General features: G+C 38.0%; 2 protein-coding genes across 3 annotated transcripts; one reads left to right on the top strand and one right to left on the bottom strand.

The window, feature by feature from the left end:
• Window positions 1-1405: 1405 nt before the first annotated feature.
• Window positions 1406-8390, bottom strand: cdca5 (cell division cycle associated 5). Of its 2 annotated transcripts, none has more exons than XM_046838528.1 (5): window positions 8105-8389; window positions 5914-5993; window positions 5764-5826; window positions 5184-5678; window positions 1406-2674 (listed from the first exon to the last, which is right to left on the bottom strand). In XM_046838528.1, the coding sequence occupies exons 1-5, from the start codon at window positions 8169-8171 to the stop codon at window positions 2594-2596; spliced, it is 786 nt and encodes a 261-aa protein (XP_046694484.1). In that variant the 5' UTR covers window positions 8172-8389; the 3' UTR covers window positions 1406-2593. The 2 variants fall into 2 exon arrangements, with proteins under 2 accessions (XP_046694484.1, XP_046694485.1); XM_046838529.1 differs by lacking the exon at window positions 1406-2674 and adding an exon at window positions 4982-5107 and having other exon boundaries at window positions 8105-8390.
• A 504-nt stretch (window positions 8391-8894) lies between these two features.
• zfpl1 (zinc finger protein-like 1) lies at window positions 8895-17186 on the top strand. Its single transcript, XM_046838526.1, has 8 exons — window positions 8895-9048; window positions 9293-9409; window positions 10226-10337; window positions 10923-11116; window positions 12880-12952; window positions 13067-13261; window positions 14486-14609; window positions 16258-17186. The coding sequence occupies exons 2-8, from the start codon at window positions 9308-9310 to the stop codon at window positions 16442-16444; spliced, it is 987 nt and encodes a 328-aa protein (XP_046694482.1). The 5' UTR covers window positions 8895-9048; window positions 9293-9307; the 3' UTR covers window positions 16445-17186.
• The last annotated feature ends 71 nt before the right edge of the window (window positions 17187-17257 follow it).

Raw genomic sequence — 17257 nt, 5'->3', positions numbered from 1 at the left:
TTCTGGGGCGATGAGATTCCCCTAGATTTTGGAATGCAGAGACTTTGTGGAGAATTGTGCTTATTCAAACACAAGGGTCTCAGTAAAATCAGGTGCTGGTGTAGGTGAGGTGTGGGGGCCTGAGGTGCAGTCAGAGTTCACATGGGTTTAATAGGGTTGGAGATCTTCCATTCCAAACCATGCAAAGCATATCTTCATGGAGTTTACTTTGTGCACAGGGGAATTGTCATGTTGGAGCATGTTTGGATCTCCTAGTTCAAGTGAAGGTAAAAAATGTAATTCTCAGCATCCTTAGACGTCCTGGACAATTGTTTGCCTCCAACTTTGTGGAAGAACCGCATATGGCTGGAAAAGTCAGATGTCCCAATACTTTTGTCCATATAGTGTATGCTTTAAATGGGTTGGAGTGGAAGTTCGTGAGTAGCCTGCTAAAGAGTGCTGAACTCAATCTTATTGAAATCCTTTTGGATGAATTGGACTGCTGAATGCACCCCAGACCTCCTCACCCTACATCAGTATCTGAGTTTACTAAAGCACTCGTGGCTGAATGAGCACAAATCTCTATAAACTCACTCAGAAATGTATTTTACCCAAAGAGTGAAGGTTATTATAACAGCAAATCTGGAATGGGATGTTAAAAAAAGGTAATACATAAAAAATGTAATAATACATTAAAACTGCCAACAAAAATTGCACTAATTTATTATTCAAAACTTTTATTATAATTTATGCAAATATATTTGCAAGACATTTTGAACTTGAATGCGATTGCATTATTTTGATGTTATTACCTGGAAGTTCACACATCACATCGTCTAATACTGTTTAATGTTGTTTTGACTTCAAACACTTTAATGAATGAAAGCAAATAAATATCTCACAGTGGCCATTTTGAAAACGTGAATTTGAAGCACAGCTTTGGCTGAATTGTCATTCATTAGATTTCCAGTGCTTTGATTTCCTCTAAAGCAACTTCTAGCTGCCTTATTTTCCGACTTTGGGGAAACTGCATACAGAATAAAAACGTATGCTAATTGTGGGGTGTCTGAAATATAATTATTTCACATTAGATTAAAGCTTATTTTAATCCACAATTAGAATCAGTACCAAAACGTCTTTTCCATTACTACAGACGTGAGCTGTTCTGATAGTGGGTGCTCAGCCTCTATTTCTCTTTTAGTCCCCTACGAAGCAATCAATGATCAGCTGTGTAAAACAGCACATCCTTTCCAGATAATCAATGAGTTTAGAACAGGGATGTTACCCTCCAGCAAAGAGAGTGAAAGGACAAAAAGCTACAGCCATGACATTTGCAAAAAATAACACGTCCACAGCAGTTCTTTTTTTTATTATATATCTGCAAAAAGGGCATTCCTTCTAAGTTTGACAGCTGCAGTATCTTTTCGACCACATACCTTGTTTTTATGGGAACATGACTAAACTTTCAAGCTTTATTTGGAACATTTGCACACCGGCTCATTAATCCAATTGGCTGTTGGATATTTGGCAGCAGTACAATGCATAAAAATATTCAGATCCAACAGTATATAGTTTACAGAGAACACAAACAACAACAACAAAAATGATTCAATGAGCAATGGAAAAGATTTTGGTGGTGAACAAAAACGGATTTCAGATTTCACAACACTTTAAACCAGAAAACTGAAATCAGGGTCCATTTCGATCAGCCAAAAACACGAATCCGACATTGGTTTGTTTTTTATTTTTTATTTTTATTTTAAACTTAAACTACCCAGTTTCAGTCACTTGATTAGCCACATTGATCATTGCAAGAATAAGTAGGTATACAAGTGTTCCTCATAAAATGGTCCATGAACATACACCAGAGCTTTATATTGTACATACGCAAGGGAAATCAATTGAAAACCTTTTTTTTTTTTTTTTTTTTATAAACAATGTATTGCTTGCTGCAAAATAGTATAATTTCCCCACATAATCAAAATAAAAAGGTTTTTCTCTAATGTATGGTCACACTTTCAAGGTTTTCATTTGACACCCTAACACACACGCACACAAACAATCATACTGAGATTTTGAGAGACTAGTAACGTCATAAATATCTTGAAATGACGGAGTCAGACGGAGTGAATGATGATATAATGTGAACAATGACTAGAATTAGCAATAAATTCTTTTTTTCTTCTTGTTTAGTTTATAGAAAACATGAATACTACATTAGACGCTTTAAGTAGCCAAGTTTCATGTCCTAATGACGTGAATGAGCAGAACTAGAGAATCAGACAATACAACGAAACCTAAAACAAACAATGAAAGCAGAAACATGGGCAGAATTGCTTAGTTTTTGACAACAGAAAAAAAAAAAAAAAAAACACCACACACAGGGTGGGGGGGTTGAGCACAGTTCTACAGTCTGATCAGCTCTGCTGACAGCAGTGAAAAAAGAAACCACAACCTATTACAGAGCAACATTTTTTCCTCAAACGTAATAGCTTGTTCCGTTTTCAAAGTCTTTTGATCTGTCGTCAGTGATGAACCCGTGTGCTGAAGCAGGGTTGTGTCTGGCTTCACTTGTCCCTGGGGTATAAAATGTCTCTGTGGCAGCTCCGAAACATCACTCCACCACCAGCTCGAAGCCCTCCGCCTCCTCAAACTCGGCGTTCATCTTTGCAGCCAAAACGTCCAGTTCCGACATCTAAATCGTGGCAGAGTGAACAGTGTCAGAAAATTGATGAAATCGATATAAAAGCGCTATTGAAAGTTGGATTGGGCGTAAGGTTTTGATTCATTTGTGTACATGTTTCACACTGTCCTGTGTTGAGTGGTCAAATGTCATTTGTCTTGCACTGTTTGCACATTTTATGTGGTGAGGACAACCTACATCTCTATGTCAGATGCTGCGTTATGTTGCGATATGTAGCTCTATGTTGTGTGATGTAGCACCAGGGTTCTGAAAAAAACGTCTCATTTCACCGGGTACTGCGTCAGCAATATATGGTTAAAATGACAATAAAAGCTTTTTGATTTGACTGCAAATTGGTGTTTTTTTATGACTTGAGATGGTATTTATTTTTCTATAGCAAATGTATACTTTGAAATGGGGTGTGTGTGTGTGTGTGTGTGTGTGTGTGTGTGTGTGTGTGTGAAGCTAAAGGTCGTTTCAAAAAACAATTTAAATTTATGACTGACTATTTCTGTGCGAAATACATCCCTATTGGGTTTGTTTAAGTTTCAGAAAGTTTTTTTCGAGCATTTAAATACTGCAGAATTCCTTGTATTGTTTCTTCATCTGGGAAAGCATATGCACACAGCAACCAGAGCGAGTGCAAGAACACACCCACCACCGTGCTTCATTCGTTTTCGAGAGAAGAACTTTTCCTGAATATTGTATTTTTGGATGAGAGGGAACCTTGTTCAGTTCTCACTACATTAAACACCCCCTGCCGTAGTCATTGTTGTTGTTAATGTTCAATTTTAGACCCAGGATCCAATTCTGGATCAAATATGTTCGGCTGAATCCGAATGTTAGATGTAAACTTTATAATGTTAAATGAACTATGTTCCTGTATTATTAATAGCGATGTCAACACTGAGGACGATTGCTATGCAAAAGCTGTCTTTAGCTCCTCCCACGACACGCCTCCAAGAACTCGGCTGTTTTCGGAGAGAACAGTAAAGCGCGGTCTTTTATTAATCTGATAATACTAAAGAAACTTTGGAGATATCAAAGATGCAATCCTACGCTACAGGTATTTGAGATCATTGATATGGTGCAGCTTTCTGTAAGAATTATTTAAAAAGGAGTCTCCAGAATAAAAACTTTGGACCAGTCAGAGGTAAAGCTGAAACTAAGTTTGCAAAGCAATCTTCAGGATATTATGACCATTATACAACTTCAATCAATAAATCTGTATTAAAAAAAAAAAGTGTTTTTCACACCCATCCACACACCCGCATACATACAGTATATATACCGTAAAATTTTATACATTATGGTACTGTAAATTGCTGTCTTGCTAAATTATTTACTGTCATTTGTTCAGTTATTTACAAATGACAGTAAACCATCGCATACCGATCACTGTGCTCTAAGACTCCTGGGTAGATTAGGGCATGTTTTCCAGTTATGATGGGGTGATCAGAAAACATCTCCATCATAAGGCAGGGACTACCTACACATTCAGGTACAAATGCAATTACTATACACACTCAGACAATTACTCAAGTCATTGTAAATAAGTCAGAAGTTCACACGGGCCACTCAGGTGCTTGTTTAGAACCTCACCATCTCAATACTGGACTACTGCAAATTGCTTCTGGCAAGTCTGCCTCTAATAAGATATCCGACCTCTGCAAATGATTAAGAATGCAGCCGCAGTCGAACCTTCCTAGGTTCTCCCACACTACCCCGCTGTTACATTCCCTCGACTGCCTTCCTGGAGCTGCATGAATCTGATTCAAAAATTTGATGTACAAAGCAAAAAAAAAAAATTCTCTCTATACATCACACCACCTCTCACTCACACTGTACCACACTCCCTCCGATCCTCAACCACTGCTCAAGATGTGTCACTGGGGTACAAGGAAGACATGCTTTTAGACTCATCTCTATTCTGGCATCTAGGCAGAAGAATGAACCTTCACTTGAGGTGTGGAATAAATTTACCATTCTAAACACATTCTAATGTACCAGGATTGGAATGAATATATTGATGGACACGAATGCACTTTTATAAGTTGCTCTGGATAAAGGCATCAGCCAGACACCCGACGTGGAAATGTTCTATTAAAAAGGAACACATTTTTTCCCTATTTCAAAATTCCATACACATTTGAGACCTAAAATATGCAGAGCTCCCTAAAGATTTTTAAGACCATATTATAAGACATCAAATCACGTTCGACACACTGCATTTTATCAAAACTTCAATTCTAAAACAGTGCAATGTTAATCTTTTATTAATTACATTTTTAAACTGTAAACCTCCAGCCAACAAAAACGTAGCGTTTTCAAAGTTGTTTTTATTAGTGTCAAGGTAGAATTTGTTTTATTGAAAAAAAATTAACTATAGTATGGAAACAATTTTCTTCATTACTCAGTGTTTTATTTCCCCATACTAATCCAGACCTGTAAAAATCGATTAAATCAAATTCCATACATTTCCAAAATGCGTATTAACCCTATGAACCCGTCCTTCCCTTACCTTTATTTGCTGAACCCTCTTCCTCCGTGCGTTCTTCTTCGCCAAGCAAACCCCAGGAATGTTCAGATCAGGCTCTGGGGGGTTAGAGATGCTCTCCTCAGCTGCCGAGAGGTTGAAGGATCCGACGCACGTAGTGGAAAATGCTCCTCTGGACGTGTCGACTTTACGGACCACCTCTGGGGTCTGGAGCCTTTCAAACCCAAACAGAGTCTCTCTGCGAGTGGGGGACGAGGCAGACTGAGGGATGGTGCTGTCGAACGAGCGGTCGCCCGTGCTCAAGCGACTGTACGAGCGGCGAACTTTGTTTGACCACACAGGGTCCTGTTCGGGTTGTCCTGTATGGGGAGAGGGGGATGCAGAGGCCTGGATGGGAGAGAGAATCGTAGGCTTGGACACTGTCGTCTCAGCTTGGGCTGGACTTGAGGTCTGGGGCCTTTTTCTAGATTCACTGGACACTTGTTTCTCCACATTTTCCTTATCAGGCTCTGATGTGGCCTGTGAGAAGCACACAGAGCAAAATCAATCAAATTCTTCTAGGAGCAAATTCACTGAATTATATACATGTCCTTTTAATAGTCACCTGTGTTTTCCTTGGTGCAATTTTTCTCACAGTGATCGAGCGTTTGACAGGTACACATGGAGCCTGTCAGGGGGACAACAGAACAGAATTTATACACATGAAAAGCCATCAAATTGACTCTTGTCTAGAACATCGATGTCCGTTTCTCACCGTGGCTTTAGGAGGAACGTGTTCTTCATTCGCGGACAGCCGTGCTGATCGCCGCCGCTGTGGGACGCCTCCATCCGACTCTACGGAACGAGAAATTCAATTGATTTGAATTAAATCATTTATTTTTTATAAAATGTGCCATTTTTATTAATCATCTTTTTGCATTTTCTCCTCTTACATTTTAGTCTTTGGATTGTAGTTAATCCTGAACATCTGCAACTTTTTACACTCACAAATTTGCATTCTTTATTTCTTTCCAAATACAAAACCAACGCACAGTACATAGAGGAACAATCTGTGTTGACATTTTCTTCCTTTATAACAACTAAGTGCATCTAAAGATACTAAAATAGAAAATATTTACGATGGGATGGGATAGGCAAGGGATGAAATGTGGTAGGTATGGATGGATAGATGGATGGATAGCGCTGCAGCTTTCGATTATTTTAGTAATCGAGCATTATACTAATTATTCCATCGATTAATTGGATATGAAGAGCTTTTTCTTCATTAAAATGCAATAGTAAAAATATACAAGAGAAAAAAATGGAAATGTCTCTCAAAACCAGCAAGTAATTTATAATTCGAGTCTCTAGAAAAATATACATTTTATTGCTAAAACTGCATACAAGAATATCTGTGAAAACTAAACCCATTTATGCATTTTATCACCATATTACATCAAAATCCAAATATATAAATAAAAATAAAAAAATCTATTTTAATCAACTTTAAAAAAATGTTTTTTTAATGTTTTAGTTTGTAATGATCCCAAAACTTTGGAAACTTGGTCTTTTCTTTGGCCTGAATCTTCTCCTCACCCCTCGCTCTTCCTTTTGCATTGTGCGGGGTCTTCTGTGTTCACCTATACAGAGCGTTCCAGGGTTTAGCGAGTGGTGCAGCGGTAACAATAATCCGTGGGGAAACAGAGTGCTTAATGTGTAGTTAAATGGAAAACAATTATTTGCCTCGCTGCATTTTTCTATTGGAACATCGCCGATACGTAAGCAGACTTGAGAAGAATTTGAACTGACAGTGAGAAAGCTAAATGAGTAATGTTCCAGGTCTTCTGCTTCTTTGGATTTTTTGTGAAATTTAATGTTGATGGGTTGCCAATTTAAATCTCAGCACTATCAAGCTGCCACTGTTGGGCTTTTGACCAAAGCCCCCTAACCCTCAAGTGCAATGCAGTGCTATATTTTATATATAAAATATACAACACACACGCGTTGATCTGGATATGATGTCTGCCAAATGCGCCACATGTTTCTTGGTCCACACATTAGGGTTCATTTGTTAATTACCCCCTTTAAGAAAAACCACTCTGTGAATTTAGGTTACACGAGTACAGCTCTTTTTTTTTATGGATTCCCGACTCTTCTATTTTCATAAACACTCTGGCCTGAATATTTCAGTGTCCTTACTGTTTTCCAATGCTGGACCTGGAGAACCTGGTGGGATGGACATTTGTATTCATTCCACGCACATACGTGTGTCAATTCCAGAGATTTGGTCGATCAATGAAATCTGGTGTGTGGGAGACCACGAGCATCTAACCGCATCGGAGACCTCTCCAAAAATGAATTTAAGTTAATGCATGCCGCCCGTGGTCTCCTCCTGTGCATCCCACCAGGTTCTCCAAGACCAGAATTGGAAACCGGTGTCAAAAGTAAAACCCAGTCACATGAACTTTAATGAACTACACTATAAATCAGAAGGGTGTGGGTTCGAATCCCAGAGCTCTGTCCTTTAAACCCATGAACCTACAAAAATCTTTTCGAATGTAAGTCGCACTGGTGTGAACGTGTTTGCCAAATAAAGGTCATGTATTCAGGTCAAGGATACAAAAACCATGTATCTTGGAAAATACAACATAATGAGGCACATGGAAGACATTAAGGGACTTGAATTGGAAATGAGTACAAACGATTATTACTGTCAGGGAAGACGAATGTATTGAAATTAGTACTTTTGTTGTTGTTGGCTTGTTTTTTTTTTTTATCTGTTTTACATTATTTATTTTATATGTTTATAATAAAAAAATAAACCCAGAAGACGGAAGCTGCAGAAGTGACACGCAATGACAATTTGAGCTCGAGCACGTGTTTTAGAATAGAAAATTAAAATAATAGGAAATGCATTTGTTTGGTTTTTTTTTAATTAAAAAAATAAAAGATATGTTCCTACTTACTCCTGCTCTCCTGACTGTTTTTGTTCGTTTGTCCGCTGGACGCAGTTCTCGGTGTTCTGCCGCTCATATTGCAAAAAGCAAATAGTTCCGTGTGTTTGAACAGTTACTTCGACATTCACGCACACGAATGAGCGCAATAATCGTTCCGTAAAACTCCACAGATGTATAAAATGGGTTTAAACTAAATAAATTGCTTGTAAATGCATTAATCCGAGCGCTGAGTTCAAGGAAACTCCGGCAACGATTCAAAATTGCGCGCCTGAATAAAAATGGCGGCTCAGGGGGCGGGGCTTCGGCTTGGCTCATCATTTTATTGTATTGTACTGCGATTAAAATATATTCGACTTAAAACTTTTTATATAATTAAACTAGTAGACAGTTTTGTACAGAAGTAAATAAATACATATTTTAATAATACTAACTGCTGTTACGTTTTGCGCACTCTTGTATCAGTCATACATCATTTCCGCTTTTTAAAGCAATGAAACATATCTGAATGCATTAAACATAAGAATAAATCATCAATATTTGTGACTTTATAATATAATTTATTACCGCATTTCATTCGTGATTATGACCTGGACCATATATACCTCGACAAATATTTACGAAGTTGTTCGTTTTTTTTTCTCTTAAAATAAAAATAAAAAAACTAAAAAATGTTCAATAAATGTAATGGATTTTATATTATATCTTGGTTAAATTTTAGTTTATACAACAATTTACACGCAATGAAAATTCTTTTGTTTTGTTTTTGAGTGTGGCATGAACGGACACCGTGTGACGTCACTGCTGTGCGACGACAGCGGAAGAGACGTGGCAAGAAGGGAAAAAAATCCTTTCCGGAAGAATATAGTGCTCAAATATGAAGCTTAATCACTAAACTGGAACATTCGACTCAGTTAAGAGAAGACAAGCTTGTGGAGATTCCCTGAAATCCCTCTGTAAGTAAGAAGGGTTTATATTTGTTTATTAAGTGTCTGATCTCTGACAGTTCGCCTGAAAACGTGTAGCTAGCTGATTATTATTACATGAGAACTAGCAGAGCAATCGTCATATCGCGTTCTGTTGTTTGTAAGTATGAGTATCTACTAATAATAAATGTTTTGCTAGATATTTCTTAGTAATCTGTCTATTAAATAATTTAATGGCGGTTGTCAAAGGCCTAATGGGTGTGTTCATGTGCAGTTTGACAGGCAGACCATGGGTCTGTGTAAGTGTCCGAAGAGGAAGGTGACGAACCTGTTTTGCTTCGAGCATCGCGTCAATGTGTGTGAACACTGCCTGGTGTCCAATCACAGCAAGGTCAGTTTTCTAATTGCCTCCATGATGGAGCATTTCTTCTAAAAGGGTTTAAATGGGCTTTTATAACTTGTCCAGTACAGTCCAAACCATGTACGCTATGTTGCCAAGAGTATTGGGTCACCAGCCCTTTCCTGCTATATCTGGTTCTTTTCCAAACTGTTACCACAAAACTGCATGCACTCAGTTGTACTAGGTGCGTTTTAATATAATTTTACACAATCACTTGAATTTGAAAACCCAAACCTGTTCCAGCATGGCAATGCCCCTGTGCACAAAGTGAGCTCCTTGAAGATCCGGTTTACATGCTTTGGAGAGGAAGATCTTGAGCGGCCTGCTATAGAGCTCTGGTCTCATCCCTACTGAACACCTTTGGGATGAATTGGAATGCTGACTTCACCCCAGGTCTCCTCACCTTCATCAGTACCTGCCTTTTGTAACACCCCTTGTGGCTGATTAACATAAATATCCATAAGCAAAATCTAGTGGAACATCTATCCAGAAGAGTGGAGGGAATCATAAGAGCAAATCGGGACTAAATGTGGAATGCAATGCTCAAAAATCCCATACCGCACTTATGAGCAGGTGACCCAATACTTTTGGCAATATAGTTGCTGGGATCAGAACGCAGGGTTGGCCATGTTAAGGGTCTTGCTCAAGAGCCCAGAGTGGCGATCAATTGGTGATACTGGGGCTTGAAACCCTGAAGAATCAGTAACCCAGAGCCTTAACCAGCGAGCTCCCACTTCCCCGTCACGCTGGAATGACAAAATAACGTCTTTGCACTGACTCATGTTGTTCTGCTTCTGTTTTGTGTAGTGTATAGTGCAATCCTACCTTCAGTGGCTCCAGGACAGTGACTACAATCCTAACTGCAGTCTGTGTAATCAGCCTCTAAATTCCCAGGACACTGTGAGATTAGTCTGCTATGGTGAGTCGCTTTCGAAGTAACAATTTATACATTCATCCGAGTCAGATACCGAGGTGTATATACAAAGTGTGGAGAGTGTGAAGGGTATTTTCTGATCTGACTCACTTTATTCAGAGCTCTCATCTAACTCATTTATACAACTGAACAGCTATGAGGTTAAGGGTCTTGCTCAGGGGACCAGGAGTGGCAGCATGGTGTGGCTGGGATTTGAACTCACGACCTTCGGATCAAAGATACCACTTCTACGATTACTGATTTGACAGTAATTCAAATATAGAATTAATTTACACTATCCCCTTTTCTTCTTATCCCCCTTACACACAAGATAAACCGTGTATTGAGGTAGATATTGTATCATATTATTGTATAATATTGTATACTTGTCATCTTTTAGTTTGTCTGTGTAATACCCAGTTCACTCACACACAGTGGAACACTTATTTAGTAATCCCTTGTTGCTCTAATTTCGCACGATTCCTCTTTAAAACCACTGATCACAGTATTGTATAATAAAAAAATAAAAATAAAAAAAACAATGATTATCTGTGAAATAGAAATCCAAACAACCTTTTCTTTCCTTCTCAGATCTTTTCCACTGGTCCTGCTTGAATGAACTGGCATCACGACTGCCCCTGTATACGGCACCAGCGGGTTACCAGTGCCCGACATGCCAGGGACCCGTTTTTCCTCCCACCAACCTCGCCAGCCCTGTGGCCGACATGCTGAGAACACAACTGTCCTCAGTGAACTGGGCACGAGCAGGTCTGGGCCTTCCACTGGTGAGCATCAGGGTATATTTATACAGGGTTTCTGCAGAGTCTTAAAGCGTGTAACTTTTAAAAATCCAAATCTAATTTTTCTGTTCTAGGTCTTAAATAATATTAAACGGGTCTACATTTTCCGATGTCCATGTAACGCCACCTCTAATGCTCATTGAAATGCTCCTGCAGCACTTGAGAATATTTGTGTGGTGGTGTAGTTCTTTCTTTGGAAGTCCTCCTACAAATATAGTCCTAGTCCCAATACAAATACAGTCTTAGTCCGAATACAAATACAGTCCTAGTCCGAATACAAATACAGTCCTAGTCCGAATACAAATACAGTCCTAGTCCGAATACAAATACAGTCCTAGTCCGAATACAAATACAGTCCTAGTCCGAATACAAATACAGTCTTAGTCCGAATACAAATACAGTCTTAGTCCGAATACAAATACAGTCTTAGTCCGAATACAAATACAGTCTTAGTCCGAATACAAATACAGTCCTAAAACAAATACAGTCCTAATTTAAATGAGACCGAAGTGCAACAGCCAATCAGCTTTCTGTTATTGGGGAGAATCTTTCTTGGATTGTACCAAAAACATAAAAGGGATTTTATTTTTCAGCTATGGGGAATATGGGGGTTTAGCGATATTTGTTTGAATAAAATTTATTTATGGCTTGGTTAACAATGTTTTTGTCTGTTTGACAGAACCATACATATTCGTGTTTCTTCTGTTAGAGCTTTTATAATGTGGTGCTTGGAGTACAATTCTCTCATACTGACCACTAGATGGCAAATAACTCTGAGGATTTGATAATTAGAATTGTTGCTCTCCACAAAAAAGGCAAAGGCTATAAAAAGTAACAGCCTTAAAAACTGAGTCACAGTAAAGTACAGGGTCATACAGAGAGGAGGTCCAGCCGGAACAGGCCTTGCAAGGGTCCATCAATAAAGTTTAATCCTCGTTCTGTGTGTCAAGTGCAGAAAATGACTTAAAAAAACAGACGCCTGAGTGCTGCAGCATTGCTTTAGAGGTTGCAGAAGCAAAAGGCCTACTTGTCATTGCTCAGACCATATGCCACACACTGCAACAAGACAGTTTGCATGACCATCATCCCAGAACGAAGCTTTTCTAAAGCTAGCTCACAAGAAAGCCCGCACACAGTTTGCTGAAGACGATCTGTCCAAGAGCATGAATTACTGGAACCATGTCCTGTGGTCTGATGAGACTAAGATAAACTTGTTCGGTTCAGATGGTGTCCAGCATGTGTGGCAACACCCTGGTGAGGAGCACCAAGAAAATAGTGGTGGTCTTAGCATCGGTTGCATGAGTGCGGTTATTAAGGGGAAACATGGATGAGGAAGGTGAAGGTGAAGAAGTGGCCAAGTATGTTTCCAGCCCTGAACCCTACTGAGCACCTGGGGGGCATCCTCAAGCGGAAGATGGAGAAAAGCCATGTGTCTAACATCCAGCAGCTCCGTGATGTCATTATGGAGGAGTGAAAGAGGATCCCAGCAACAACCTGTGCAGCTCTGGTGAATTCCATACTTAGGAGGATTAAGGCAGTGCGAGATAACAATGGTGTTCACACAAATTTTGTTGACAGTTATTCTAGTAAATATATACTGCTACATAAGCTGCACATTGACTACTCTAAAATATATCCAAGTTTCATTTCTATAGTATTGTCCCTTGAGCAGATGTAATGAATTAGTTGCTGAAATGTGAAATGCTACAAGTTCCAGCTCTGCTGGTAAAAGAGTTTCTGATCTCCAGGTTGAAGACCAGCCTGAGGTCCAAGCAAGTACAACGCTCGATGTGACTGATTATACAGACTGGACCTTCAATGGTGAGCTTAATGTTTGTAATTAAAAATGTCTTCTAGGTTTACATACTGTATACTGAGCTCTTATCTTTCTTCACTCTCTTTTTTTATACTGTAAACTCACATCTTGTACATCAGCGCCTTCTGCTGAGACCTCCATTTCTGCCCCATCACTTTCGTACACCCCAGAGGCAACAGTCACTCCGGCATGTTCACATCAGGACGTGGGACACAGCCACGGTGTACACAATAATGGAGGACCGGGCGTCCAGGAACACTCCGTCATTGACATGATCACGGCCACCGCACCGGACACTATCGTAATCAACAAAGGTATGGAATGCTGCGTATTTAATGATGAGAAGATGCTCAATTTATTTAACAGGAAATAAGAATGGCTACCAAATTCTTTTAAAAAGTAGATTTTTGGCTGAAAGATTCTGGAAATTTTGGTGTAGGACACACAAGCATGACACAGTGTAACATTTCATTAATGTTTCATTCAAAATGTTCTTTATCAATGAAGTAATCATGAGGTGGCCTTATTTATTATTACTATTTTTTTTTGTGGATTTAATTTATTTGATAATATATTATTTTTAAGGTTACATGCAATAAAATGTAAGGATACGTGTACATTGTGGGGGTTCTTTTCAACTGGAAACCCCTCACTGCAGCTAAGAATGGTTCCACATGAGCAGCCTGATGAGATGAGATGAGAAATCTGATGAACTTTAACCCTCCCATATGGTGGAGATTGAAATTCCATTCATTTGGACTGTATTTAATATAAACATTTTCATTACAGTGGAAGTGCATCTACAATGATGGAACTGTAATGAATTTTTATTTGGTGTCGTCCATAAGAGGACGGGTTCCCTTTTGAGTCTGGTTCCTCTCATGGTTCCTGGAGTTTTTCCTCGCCACTGTCGAGCTCTATTTACATTGTTAACGCTTCGGGAAAATGTCCTTTATTTAAAATTCTCAATGTAAAGCTAAAAAAATTATATAAGAATTCAATCTATATCAGCATTAATATATTTTTATTATTAACATACATTTTTTATTAGTAGAAATTAAAATCTAATTTATTATTATCATGTAATAACAATACCAAAGTTAATAATAAATACAAAATGCTTTTTTTTATATATATTATTCATTCCTAGTTCTGTGTGTTTGTGTGACTGCTGCTCTCAGTTATAACTATTTCTATAAATTCTGTATATTTAAACCAAAAATCGTAATTGAGTAATAAAATTTCACAAACCTAAAAATGGACTTGTCAGACCCATATGGTAGACTTGTAGATCATTCTTCCGATCAAAAGGTCATGAGTTCAAATCCCAAAGTCAACAACCCAGAGCTGCAGCTCTTATGCCTCACTGCTGTATAAATGTTTAAATGTAAGTCGCTGTGGATTAGAGCATCTTGCAAATGCCATGTAAACGAATTCAGGGTGTATGTATAAAAACCTCAGGCATGCTAATTTACACTGTGTGAGCGTGCATCTTTATTACTTATTGAATTGTGTATATGCTTGTTTTTGTCTCTCAGCCTCATCACCTAGAAAGGTGTACGACACACGAGAATCAGGCCACACTTCGGCCACCCAGATCGATTTCGATGAAGATAAGTACAGAAGGAGGCCAGCACTCAGTTGGTTTGCACAGATCTTAAAGTGAGTTTCCTCCCATTTCTACTTCTATTATTCTGTGTATAAATGAGGGTCTGTATTCAAACTTCCTGTGACCATTTTATACAGATTGGACCTGCAGTCATAATGTATAAAGAAAAGTTCACTGAGAGTCATTTATCATTTATAAACATTAGTACAATTATTGGAAACACTTATAGTATTCTACATAAATCTTTATGAAAAACTCCTCTTTAAATACATCTACAAACCTGTGGGAAAATTTGTTCACATTCAGCCTGATGCACGAAACATTCTGTTATATGGAGTCTTTCTGGCTTAAAAAAAAAATTAGTTTCACGATTTGTTTATTGGAAATTTTTTTTTGACGCACCCCAACATCTCCTAGGGTACCTTCATCTAGACATTATGTCACTTTATAAACGTAATAGTGTACAGTATTTGACCAAATACCTCGAATTTTAATCCGCAAGTTGATCAGGGGTTGACTGTATTCCCACCCGCACCCCCAAAGCAAAAAATATATATTTCAAGTACATTTTTCTTCTCCTATAAATACGATTTTATTTGTCTAGTATTATATAGTGTAGTATTTATAGTATAGTATTTTCATTGTACAAACTGTCACGGACATCTGTACATATGACAAATAAAACTGAAAAATGACAAATAAAAATTGAAATTTATAGTTTAAAATCTGGAATTTTTTATAGTATCATTTTTTGTAGTTATATTATAGTTTTATAAGAACCCAAGAAGTAACAACAGTATAATATTAAGGTGGATGTAGTAAACATTAAGAAACCAATATATATTTTTTTATTTAATAAAACCTAGTTTTAATTTGTAATAATTTTTTTTTTTAAATTAAAAGTAGTTTTTGATAAGTTTAAAATTGTAATAAATTAATTTATCTTCTTCTAAAACTAGTTTTAGAGTTCTAAAATCTAGTTCTAAAACTCTTCTAAAACTAGTTTTTTATACGTTTTCTGGAGCTCTGTTTTCTTGTCACTATGATACTCTGTATGAAGTGCCTTAAACTTTGTGGTAATATTTTTGTCTATATAGTGTAGTTTACAATTAAGACGTATTAGTAGGTTGTGGAACATTTTTCTTCACTGCTCATGATAACATATTAAATGATAGTTAGTATAAACGATTAAATTTTCCAGAAGTGAAGAAGGAAAAGGGCGGGGCTTCCAGTTCAGTTCGTATTGGAGTATTCAAAAGGCAAAGATTTTTCATTAATGTCAGTTGGATGATATATTGAGAAGAAAAAGACGGTTGACTAAAAGACCGTAAGTGCTATTGCCGTATATTCGAGGGATAACTCACGGTCATGTATGATCTCCTGTACGATTTTAACTTGCTCAGCTCCTACACCAAGATGTATTGCATAAGGCTTATTTGCATATGACTTCATATGAATGGAAATAACACCACTGACCATGTAGTATTGCATAGTACCATGCAATCCCTGTTGTAACCTGACGTAGTTGTAGTCCTTTAAAATGTACCCTCACCTTCAGTGTCCAGGAAAGCCTGTTCTAGAGACACCCAAGCAGGCATTTTACAGCAGATATACTGGTGCTTGCATATTTGACTTATATCGTTGTAATTTTAGCCACGTTTCATTACTTCTTTTTGTTTTTATTGTTGCTTTTTCTGTCAGGAACCGCTTGGGCCCTAAGAGACGGACGTTCACACTAAAGCAAAGGATCTTCATGCTCCTCATTCTCGGAGTGATCGGCTTCTTTACCCTCATCGTCATCATGGCTAAGCTGGGCCGGGCTTCTGCTGACGAAGACCCCAACCTGAACCCCCTGTTTAACCCTAATATCAGAGTGGGCAACATGTGAACCAAGCGTGGCTCCTGTAGAAGTAAACAGGCAGGAAATGCAGCATAGCGTGACTGTTTTAAGGACCAGGACCAATGTGTGAAATGCCTTTTATCATTGGAGGGATGATGATGATGATGATGATGATGATCCATCTTCCTTTTGCTTAATTTGACCAGATGCAAGGAACTTGTTTGATTAATCATCCGGATGGCAATCTGAATTTTAGCGTATTTAACACTTTGCAGTGCGTTCATGTCTATGTGAATGCTGGAAATGGGTATGTGTGTTTTTGGGGTTGTTGTTTTTTGGTGGGAGGAAGAGAAAATTCTAAAAAAAACATTGTCTAATTTGAATAATTTCATTTCAAAAGATCACTTTGCAGTTTCATGGTGTGAGATCCCCAATCTGCCCTTTGTAGCTCCGGCTAGAAACGAGAGACGTGTGTGTGTGAGTGTTTGTGTACAATCGTTAATATGGTTCACGCCATATTTTTGTGGCTTAAAAATGGCCGTGTTCTAAATAACTCGGTTAAACATCGCCCACTCTGTATATTCCAATGTTGATTGTGTAAAGTATTTTTAAAACTGAATACAGTCCACAGAACTGGATTGCTTTGAATTTTTGTTGTATATCTGATCACGCTTTACATTAAGGTTCACACGCCTGGTTTTATTTAATGTACTTAACAAGCTGTAAAGCTTCAAAATACCTGTATTCATCAACGTACATAACGTTTAATTAAATCCCACCGTAACCAAAATGAGCCAATAATGAATATGCTTGCGGTTAGTAATTGAAAAAGTATGTAGTTGTAATAGTCAAGGTATAATT

The sequence above is a fragment of the Silurus meridionalis genome, chromosome 25 (assembly GCF_014805685.1).
Source record: "Silurus meridionalis isolate SWU-2019-XX chromosome 25, ASM1480568v1, whole genome shotgun sequence".
In the NCBI taxonomy this organism is placed as follows: Eukaryota; Metazoa; Chordata; class Actinopteri; order Siluriformes; family Siluridae; genus Silurus; species Silurus meridionalis.
The sequence above is the reverse complement of the archived record's forward strand: the minus strand, read 5'-3'. Positions and strand labels throughout refer to the sequence as shown.